General features: G+C 39.0%; 1 protein-coding gene across 2 annotated transcripts in view; it reads right to left on the bottom strand.

The window, feature by feature from the left end:
* Nucleotides 1-159: 159 nt before the first annotated feature.
* Nucleotides 160-11,656, bottom strand: part of LOC141439595 (tumor necrosis factor alpha-induced protein 8-like protein) — an 88,906-nt gene continuing 77,409 nt past the window's right edge. For both annotated transcript variants that reach the window (XM_074103886.1, XM_074103887.1), the window contains 4 exons: nt 3,357-3,490; nt 2,236-2,394; nt 1,033-1,130; nt 160-738 (listed from right to left, as the gene is read on the bottom strand). In XM_074103886.1, coding sequence (XP_073959987.1) covers nt 567-738; nt 1,033-1,130; nt 2,236-2,394; nt 3,357-3,490 — 563 coding nt within the window. In that variant the 3' untranslated portion in view covers nt 160-566. The remainder of the gene's footprint in view (nt 739-1,032; nt 1,131-2,235; nt 2,395-3,356; nt 3,491-11,656) is intronic.

The raw sequence follows: 11,656 nt of genomic DNA, 5'->3' as shown, positions 1-11,656 counted from the left end.
AAATTAGAGCCAGTTTTTATTTTTCCCGAGTTCTTCAATCTTCACCCCATTCAAACATTAAATATACCTCATCCAAGCAGTGAGTATAAAAACCAATACCCAATAAGTGTAAAAACAACGTACAAACTAGTGAGATTAAGCTCAAGCAAGATGTGTACAGGAACTAAATGGCTGATTGGTGTGAAGTAAGACTAGAATCATTAACTCACGCAATTGATCACAATTTAGCGCCCCGTGATTGGGTAGCGTCCAAATGCACACGTGTTCATTGGCTAAAATAGTGTACATAATCCTCACACAACAGTCATTTAGTCCTTCATTACCTAAACTACACAGTGCAAAAAAAATCCTTATTTCCGAAGTCTTATAGAAAACCAAATCCCCATTTGTGGGGATAACAATATTGTAAGTGATCCATAGTCGAAGCATTCCGAAGAGGTCATGCGACCACAGCGGTCTGACCGAAGGTTCACGCTGAAGGGGAGGCCTTCGCCCCTCTATCGCCTAGAGATTGACTCTGGACACAGACCTTAGGTAGGACGGTATTCACGCTGTTTCCTGGCGGATTATAGGAGGCCTCGGTCGAGTTCTTTGCGGAGCATCCGGGTCAGTTTGAGGACGTCCTCGTCGATTTTGTCGGCGAACAGGGAGTCGAGCAGGTCGGCGCGGGATACTAATGCGAAGACGCCGGCGAGGCGAGAGACTGACTTGTCGGAGAGGTGGCGTTCAACCACGGACCTGGAAGATTCAATCAAATATCTGTTAAAATCGTATACATTGAAGACCACGATGTAATTTTTTAGGGAATTCACACGAGAATTTATGTTCGTTAGCCTTCACGCTAAAATTTGAATGATATTTGGTTTGTTGACTGGCGTTTAGTTATACATTAGCAGTATTTAAGAAGATTGTTTGGTGAAAGACAGGCTAAATTAAATCAACACACGGCACTTTCAGTTTCGTAACACTTGCAGACGTACAATACTTAGCATCCTGACTTTATCAAATAGTTTTGTAGTTTAAAAAACTTACTTCAACGACTGATGTGATTCACGTAGCGCGTCCTGCAGGAATTCGCGGTCATAAGAGAAGTCCACTTCGGAGAACGAGACTACGGCCATCAGCACAGTCTGCAAAAAACAATTATTATGAACAATATTTTTTTTCTTATGGCTCTCCATTACTGGAAATCTGCCGTCAGCTCTGCGAACTGTTTACGGTCGCTAGCAAACGAAATAGCTCTTCAACGCTGGCTATTGCTGCCGATTCCCATATATTCCGAAGCCAAGTCTTCTTTCTTCTTATTAAACCAAGTTTCGAATCTCTTTTTATCAAATAATCTGAGCATGGATGCACAGAAAACAGAAAAAGAGACCAGCTAGATAGATGTCGCTAAGCTGCTGCATAAGTAGCGTAGAGAAATAAGCAACCTGAGATATGTATGCATAGGAAAATTCGTGTCTATTCCGTCCAGCGGTGGTGTAGGGGTTATAGCACGCAGCACGGATTGCTGAGGACCTGGTTCGATTCCAGCGCTGGTCTCTTTTCTGGTTTCTGTGCATCCATGTCTCAGTTTGTTTTTCGATATGGTTTCACGGATACCGTAAAGTAACAATTTGGAGTTCAATAAAAAATACAAAAAGACTCCAATAACAATCATGTAATCTTTTACACGGCTATGCGATAAAAGACTCATAGAGTAGTGTGGTGTAGTGGTCTTCTAAATAGTCTCACTCTTGGAATCTTATTACCTTCATGACGTTATTATGCTGGTTTCACCTCGCCTTCCTAGCGCAATAGAGAACGCTGCTGCCCACTATCATATGTGGTACCTTAGTCGCTTTTTACGCCACCCACGAGAGATGGGACAGTCTTATTATAAAATCGGGAATACCACACTATCCTTCATTACTACGGAGATCGGTAAGCGGTTATTGACGACTTGCATTTTGTCTTTTTACAAGGTTATTGTACAAATCAACGCACGTAAAAAGAGTTCCTGGCGATATACCTGCGCAGTGAGCGAAATACGTACCAAATTGGCGTCGGAGCAGTGGAGGCGGGAGGGGACGTACTCCACTAGCCACCCAGAGCTCTTTTTACGTGCGTTGACTTGTACTTGATTTGTGGTGTTTATACAATATTTGTATTTGTAATTGTGCCTCATTCGCTTGTCCTTGCGCAACAATGGCACCACGGGCAACCAGTGTTTCTCTTTGTTCTTGTGGAACTCACATGGAACTTGGTACGGAAGGCGGCGAGCGCGCGGTCATCGGCGGGCGACAGCTGCGAGTGCCGCCGCAGCACGCCGAGCTTCACCGCCGCTTTGATGACGTGCTTCACCATCTTCTCCGCTTCGCGCTTCTCCACGCGCGACCGCAGGACGCAGAGGAACTGGAATTGGAGAAACTGGCTTGATATAAATAGTCACAGGATAAAAAAGTACTGCGTAAGAAATAAGGTTGGGACCAACGTTGCGCGATCTTGCATCTGGTGAAAGCTTGCCAAGCAAGCATGTTTTTTTTTAACAGATTCGAGCTTGGTTTGTTTCGTTAGAGCGAAAATATGACCTCAAATTTTATTTTAATCGTATTGTCTGAATCTGATTTCAAAATGCGATTAGATCAAATCAGTTGCACAGAATTTAACGCCAATGTGACTATTTTCTCTATAGGTACTAATACTCTTTGGTGACTATACTTTTGACTTTTTTGGTACCTACAAAGGTTGTCATTGATATGAAAATATATCGAATTGAGCCTGTTTCATTCTGAGGGTGCGTTCTGTTGCTAGTAAAAATTACAACACAACAAATAACAAAACATGACAAACTTTTAAAAAGTTTATGATTCAAACCTCGTCGTTGCCTTAGTCCGAAAAATTCGACATTCACAAAATTAAATGTTACCTATTGTGCTGGATAACTCACGTCTTAAATCGAGTTTCGACTAATCGAGTGCGCGTGTTGCAGCAGCCGCCGAGTCGCGTTGCTCCTAAGAAGGGCTACGCGTTGGCCCGAAACGGTCGAGCTAAACTCGGTTTAAGACGTGAGTTATCCGGTACAATCTATACCTTCAAACGAGCAATTCTTGTATAGGTATATATATAATCAGAATCTCGGAAACTCGATGAAATTTTGTATGTGGGGGTTTTCGGGGATGTCAAATCGAACTAGCTTAGTTTTATCTCTGGGAAAACGTTTATTATCCAGTTTGCTCGGTCGCCCAGGTACTATAATTTAATATGAGTGAGTCTCGCGGTAGTTTCATGTTCAAAATTAAAAAAAAATACAAAAAGATAGTCTTGATCATGTCCACTGTGGCGAGCACTACCAATTGAATGATTAAGGAACTGACCTGGTCGAGCAGTTTGGCGGCGTGATCGTCCAGCACCAGCGCACGCGCCGACGCGGAGCCGCCGACGCGCGACAGGAACTTCTTCTGCGCGCGCATCGAGATGTCGCGCGCGCACCACGCGCCGCTGTCCATCGCTGGAACAAGAGACCACGTTGAAGTAGGGAAACTAGTTATTTATTGAATCAGGTGTTACTTTGTGGAAGTCCATGTCAATAAATTAAGACAATTACTTTGCTCATCATTAGAGGTGAGCAAAGTAATTGTTCTGTGTAACAAATGTGTGTTCAGCTCCTCCACTTGCACACTGTAAGAACACACATAAATCACACAAACCCAACTATCACCACCACCGCTGACGCGTTTCGATCTCAACCAGAGTTCATACTCAGAGCAACACAACCGTTTACCATACTATCAGGCGCACACACACCAATACAAAAAAAACCGGCCAAGGGCAAGTGGGACTCGCGCACCGAGGGTTCCGTATATTTTTTTATTATACGATGTAACTAAAAATTTACGGTTTTCGCAATTTTTCCTTTATCTGTGCTATGAGACGTTGCTTCGTACGTACCAAATTTCAAGATTTTGAGTTCACGGGAAGTACCCTGTAGGTTTTGATTCCCTTGCGAGTTTCGAAAATTTGCGGGCGGCATAAACGGCTGTATCTTTTGATTGCGTTGGCTTAGAAGTTTGATTTTTCCACAGCTCCAAGGGGCAGTAGACCTGAGTATTTGATATAAATTTCAGCTTGATACCTCCACGACACTGAACGTTCCTGAGAAAAAGGGTCTTGACAGACGGACGGACAACAAAGTCTTCCTATAAGAGTTCCGTTTTTTCCTTTCGAGGTACGGAACCCTAAAACACATATTTGTTATAGCTATCATAAGGTGAACAAAGTGATTATTTATAGGTTCATTGGAAACAAGTGACATTAAATGACCTATAAAAAGATGGAGATAAGCATTTTTTGTTCATTCCGGTTTTCTGTTATTTTTTCCCGTTTTTCCGTTCATTTTTTTCTGATTTGTAGTGAGATGTAAACACAGTTTTTTCTTTTTCGATGCTTACTGCCAGAAACACAAACTATACCTACTTGATTAGCGGATGACCACACTTTTATTCGTGAAGTACCATATACGCAAGACCAGTGCCCTTAGTGTAAGTTTTCGGTTACAAAATACGTCTCAATCCGCTAGAGGCGCTGTTCGTGTTTCTATATAAATTGAGATTTTAACGCGAACGCGATCGAGACGTATTTTGTAACCGAAAACTTACACTAAGGGTACTGAATTTCTTTCGCAGGCCTGATACTGATAGCATAGCAGATAGGTTCCCTAGGAAAGGGCCTTTTTTTTAAATCATTTACAGGGAAATTCAGTCAACACAAGTCAACCACGTTTTGAAATAATAATAACTACTTAATTTTAATACGCTTTATTTACTTATTAATAATTATAATTTCGAGACAATTCCGTAGGTGGTATAAAATCAACGTGGAAAATTTGCCAGTAACGGCGCGAGACGCTAGTAGAATACAACTACTTATTTGAAAATAAAATAAATGCTTTGGCGTAAATAATCCAAGTCACAGGACGTCTCCCGGGCCTGCAGGTGACTGGAGAATAAATGGAACGTCACTCGCAAACAAATAAAGCATTTATCGTTTTTTAAGACTATTTCAATTAAAATGTTTAGACCTAGTAGACAAATCTTGAAGCGAACAATGCAATGTATAATAATAATAATATGTATTAATAATGTGTGTTATGTTTATGTGTAATGACATTACACATTATTACTATTATTTTGCATTGTCATTAAAAAAGAAAGCAGACATTTATTCACTATTACAGAAGACACACAAATACAACAAAATTTACACAATCACATAAAAATAAACCAAAAAATTGCACACACATGAAAATAGTACCTACAAACGAGTATGCACAATTTTGTGTGTCCCCGCAATAGTGAAACGATCGCTGACATAGCATTACACATTACAACATTATTCAAACTCCTTCTTCTTCTTCTCTTTTAAAATATGGCTTTTCTGTCCTAATTAATAGGAAAATTTCGCCAGTGACAAAGTACTCTCTTTGAGAGGGACGTTGTACGGTGATTGTAGTTTTTGTAAGTTGATAGTAAAATTATTGACCACTTGCGCATTAAAAAATGTCAGACACGAGAGCAATATAGAATTTTGTGATCACTGTTCACTGTTAAGGTTAATCGCCGCATAAAACACTATCAAAATTATACTTCAACTAGCCAAAGAAATAGAAATAGCAAAATTGGATATTGTCTACATCCGCCATGTTCGAATGCTACAAATCGAATCTATATACAAACTCAAACTCTTTATTGCGTTAAATGTCGTGATTAAGATCTTAAAAAGTATGTAGGATCAACATTTACCCTGTTAGGGCACAACAATATACAAATAATAACTACATTTGTTCTTAAAATTAAGCAATTTCATAATAAAATTAATAACAACGACCTTAGGTTATTACGATGACATTTGGTCGTCATTTGGTTAACGTTATTGCAATGTGCAGTGGATGTTCTTTTTACCTATAGCCTGTAATTATGAACTCTTTAACTGCCAGTAATGTTTTAAATACCGCAGTGATGCAAATACTAGCCTTTACCCATGGCTTTGCTCACTTAAGTCCCGTTCCGGGATTTTACTGAACTTCCATTAGAACTCCTAAAAATTACATAGTGATTATTCATTTTAGTAAGTTGCATGAAAAATACCCGTGTAGTGTGCAATTCCATATCTCTATACTTATCCAGGTGTTAAGATTTTAGGAATCTGATCCGCGGACCCTTTTCGCTGCAATTGTCGAGTTGACATCCCGATCTCCCAAAGAACTAATCTTAAAATTGATTGTGAAAAGGTTCCACCCTGGTAAGCGGGCCAGTTTCTTTGACCGTACATTCTCATCCCTTTGAAATATAGAGAACTTAGAAAAGTTGTAACTTTGTCATTTCAAAGCTAAATTCTCAAAAACGGCTAATTTTATTGAAACTTAGCTAAGAAACCTATCGATTAAACTAGCTTTCGATAAAAAAACCGCATCAAAATCGGTCCATCCCTTTGGGAGCTAGGATGCCACAGACTCATATAGCACTTTTTTTCAATTTTTTTTACAAAAAGCAGGATTACATGGAAATTTTGCGATACAGTGATACAGATAAATGCAATTCCGAGTTGTTAGTGGAGCATCTCGCGTTCCGTTTCATTACCTCCACATTGCGATTTCATTTCTCCGGCGCTCGGTGTCAGATAATCGACGACACCATAACGTGTATTGATGGCTTTATAGCGCGCGGCACGTAACTTGCTCGTGTATATGATACTTTAATTTTGTTAGAAATACCTCCTGAGTTCCTTTTGTTTTTTTTAAGATGAAGTACTTATGACCTAGATTTTACTATGACGTGGGTTATTATCAGCTTTCAATTTGTGCTTTCGGCCTTTATTCTTGTGTTAATTTGTTCTTTATAAAGTACGCGAGAAGTCACGTAGGCATATGTTTTCAGATAACATTAGAATTGAATTGGCCGGCCGTAAGTACCAAGATGTAGCCTTTTCGTAATGATTTTTTTGTTATTTCTTTGGTAGATCTATGGGATATCAGCATGACATTCATAACACAAAAGTACCACCCTGCTGGTACGTGACAAAAAAAAACTACATAAATAACGGTCGCTCGGCTCAATTTTCCCTCCAAACATCGAACATCGAATGAATCTATTGAACATAATACAACCATAAATTGCCATTATTCCTTTATACAACACCATTTATCCATTCGTGCGTGACTGCTGAGTACCGTCCAAACGGAAAAAAAATCATCGCAATTATTTTTTAATCCCGTTCCGTCGCCAGAAATTATTTCCAGCCAGAAATTTCGTCAATTACAAATCCACATTCGTCCCATTTCGGACCACAAATTGTGAACAAGGCCGTACATATTAATGTCCGAAATGGACGCGTGTCTCTATTGTTTGATGTCTGCTTAATTCGTATCAATTTCATGACCATAGGCAATTGCAGTCTCAATTGAATGTTTAGCGTGTTGAACTGGGGCACAGTTAACGGTTAGTCGAGTAGAGATTGGATATTCAACATGACATCATAGATATTACAGTTTATTGGTTGGCCAATTACAATGAGCTACAATGATTTAGTTTGTATTTTGGTTACGTTTATTTTATGGGTGTTGAATTCAACGATAACAAATGTCAAGGAAGGAAAGGAAAACCTTACAGAGAAATGTAAACGTGATAAATTTACGTGCGTGTGTTAAAATATTAGTTTAATGCCAATATAAGTTTAATGCCAATATAAGTAATTTAATGGTTACTATCGTAATAAACTAGTAATACATACATTGATCCGTGGCTCAGTTAGTTTTTTTTTGATTTGTCATTATTTAAAGTTTCCCGGCCAATAATTATACTAAATACCTACTATGAATCATTGTCCAACGACAACTAAAATAAATGGCATTATTTGAGAATTGAAATAAATTCTCCTATTATTATTTCATCAGCTTTTTTCTGGATTAGTCGTTGATCGTAAATTTCCCCGTCGTATTCTAATTTCGGTACTTTCTCGGTGTCGCTGAACCTTTAATTGGCGATATTAATTTTAACATCATCAAAAAATTTGCTTTGAAAATGTATTCAGACGCAACGTGATGAAAATTTTTGAGACATGGAGTTTACGTAGTATGTTGTTACTTTGAATAATTTTGTACCTACTTAAACATAAATGTAGTACTAGCTTTTGCCCGCGGCTCCGGTCGCGTGGTAGGTATTCGGTTATCGCGCGCTGTTCCCTCGGGAACTGTGCATTTTTCCGGGATAAAAATATGTCACTCTCGGGCCCATAAACTATCTCTATGCCAAAAATCACGTCGATCCGTCGCTCCGTTCCAACATACACACAAACACACATTTTCGCATTAACTTAATGTTTAACGCATTCACTGCCACCTGACTTGATTTGACTGACCACAGGTGCCACCGACGCACATGTGCGTTCAAAATGTATGAATAATTTTGACAGCGGCACTGGGGAGAAGTTCCAAAAACGCATATATGCGTCGGTGGCAGTGAATGAGTTATGTGCGTATAAAAAAATGCCTACACTTTCTGGTTTAATTTAGTAGCTTTTGTAAATTGCAGTTCTTTCTTTTAATGCAATTAAATACGTTTTAAACAAATAGTGCCTAGTATAATAAAAAAAAACTGCCTGGTAGGTAATTGCAAAAAATGTTTTACTGATATAAATCTAGATTAACTTCATTTTTCAAGCAAAAGTTAATTCTCCTCGCGCCGTAATAACCCACGGGCACGGGTCAGATAACATTGTGGCATGTAATGAAAACGGCACAAATTTCAACGTTAATGTCCCGGAAGATATGAAATTCGTTTTAGCTAGGCCTGCGTGCGACATATCGATAAAACTGACATGTAATTATCGATATTAAAAGATTAAATACTTATAGGATTTGTTGAAATAAATAAAAACGCGAAATAATTGTTTATCTTGATATGTTTAAACGAGTAATTCTTGTATACCATACTACCCCAGCCTATATACGTCTCACTGCTGGGCACAGGCCTCCTCTCAGAACAAGAGGCAAGCAATTCTTATATATTTATTTATAACGATTTCGATAAAATTTGGTATGTAGGGGTTATTGGGGATGAACAATCGATCTAGCTTGGTCTTATTTCTGAAAAAACGTGTAATTCAACAAGCTCATTCGCTTGGATATTTGGTGACCCTTGTTCTTCTACGCATTTTCTCATTTCCGTAGAGAAACCCCAAGTACCTATAGACCCCAGCATAGCTCGCTAAGCAACTCTGAGTCTATTTATAAGGCCCGTAGTGAAGCATTCTCGTCTCAAATCAATATGTCATCGTAATTATTTACTTCCACACACACAAACATCACGCCTGTATTCCCAAATGGGGTAGGCAGAGCACACGAAACGTTACCGCTTCGGAGCCACTTTTAGCAATTTTAGGTTTAAAGTTTGACCCTTTTGTCGTTGTTTGGTTTGTTTGTGTCCTATTATCACATAAAGTATGATTTCCTTGTAAATATATTTTAATTCCTTTTTTTCGTAATACGTTGTAAATTAGTTCGAGAGAGGTCTAACAACTGATTTTGAATAATTTGAAAAGTATCGACAATATCGCCGTGCAAATCTCATCTTTTGTTATCGATATTGTACTTTTCTCCGCCCTAGTTTTAGCTAATGAAAACCTGTGTAAGGCCGACTCTCGGAATTCTTCAAGTGGGTTGGGCAAAGATTTTTAGGTCGAGCCGAATGGTTAAATAACTTGTAGTTAGTTACACTTCCGCCGTGCCTGGTTTTGGAATAGGATGGACCCATCATATTACATTGTCACGTTACAAGGAGAGAGCGGGGCGAGACGTGGATTTGAACTGATTCATTTTAAAACGTGTACAGTCACTAGCACCAATATCTGGCACAACAAAGCGTGCAGAAATATCTGATAGGACTCTATCTAGGGCTGGTTGGGTGATAGATTCTTCTACGTTGCGTGCTCCCCGTGAGCCTTATTTAAAAAGAACCGTTCTGACTTGATTAAAATAACATCTCCCTTGTTCAAGTGATCCTATAAAACAAAGAAGCTATAGCTCCGTAGTGATCGACCGAAATTAGTGCAACCGAAAGCGGAACCGAATTTCGGTTTCTGTTTTAGTTTCGGCCGAATCTGTGATCAAACATATTTCGAAGTCAATTTCTAGAGTATGTTTTTATTTATTTATTATTTATTTATTCAGAAACAAGCAGCCACTTTTTAAACTAGTGTTCTCAGGTGGCAAAAACGGAACCTTTAGAGAATCACTGTCTTTTTTATGTCAAATAGCTGGCAAACGAGCATGCGGGTCACCTGATGGTAAGTGATCACCGCCGCCCATGGACACCTACAGCATTATTAGGACTGCGGGTGCGTTGCCGGCCCAAAAGGGGGGCTGAAGAGGGGAGGGCGGGGAAGAGGGAAGGGGAGTTGGGCATGTCTGTTTGTTTGTTAAGACCATTCATTATTCTCAAAAACGAGCGGAGATATCAAACTGAAATTTATATCACATACGTAGGTCTGCTAGCCCTTGGAGTAATAAAAAATCAAACTTCTAAGTCAACGCAATCAAAACATATTCATTAAAAAAGTTGTTTCCAAATAATTTTCCAGGATACCGAAACCTATATAAGGTAATTCCAGTTGTCTTAGAAACTTGAAATTTTGTATGAAGGTCTCTGAACACGCTTCTACGCCGTTAACAATGGAGTCGTGTCCAGATATTTTTGATCAAAATTTTGCTCACAAGTTTATGAACTCGACTGTAGCACCACCAATAAGAAAGTCCGAAAATCTTAACTTTTAATGTCTGTCTATGTAAGAAACCATCAAAAAATTAAAACATAATGCCTTGCGTAAACATTTCTTATCAACCAAATTGAATCCTTCTATTAACCTAAGTTCAAGGACCTCGGCTTTTTCGCTAGAACATCGATCAAAGGTAAATGCACAATCATGATAAAGAATATTTGCTCGAATATCAGAACCTCTTGGCTGTCACAAATGCTGAGCGAGTGATTCCACGTGTAGGTATTGAGTTTGGGTAGGTCGTTGACATTTGGCTTGAGTCATATGAACTTTTATTAGGTGTAGAAGTTGAAGTTGATACTCTGGTCTGATTTGATCGGTAACCTTACAGAGATTGAATACGTCCGTTGTCAATACAATTATCATATAGAAAAAATGTTTTTGTGCTTTTCTATTTGTTTCTATAACGAATACTTAACGAGACACGAAAATCAAAAAGATATATATGTACATTTAAATGCTATTCATGCTTCTGTTTCAGACGCAAGTGCAAATTTTCGTCTAATTATTTGTCAACTTTACTTGTAGTCAATTTGATCGCAATAATTTACAGCAATAATTTAAAAGGCTACGTAACTAAGCTACCTTTTTTTTTATTCGACTGGATGGCAATTGGCAAACGAGCAAGAGGGTCTCCTGATGGTAAGAGATCACCACCACCCATAAACATCAGCAACACCAGGGGTATTGCAGATGCGTTGCCAACCTAGAGGCCTAAGATGGGATACCTCAAGTACCAGTAATTCCACCGGCTGTCTTATTCTCCACGCCGAAACACAACAGTGCAAGCACTGCTGCTTCACGGCAGGATTAGCGAGTAAGATGGTGGTAGCAATCCGGGCGGACC

This window comes from Choristoneura fumiferana, chromosome 21 (genome assembly GCF_025370935.1).
Source record: "Choristoneura fumiferana chromosome 21, NRCan_CFum_1, whole genome shotgun sequence".
NCBI classification, from domain to species: domain Eukaryota; kingdom Metazoa; phylum Arthropoda; class Insecta; order Lepidoptera; family Tortricidae; genus Choristoneura; species Choristoneura fumiferana.
The sequence above is the reverse complement of the archived record's forward strand: the minus strand, read 5'-3'. Positions and strand labels throughout refer to the sequence as shown.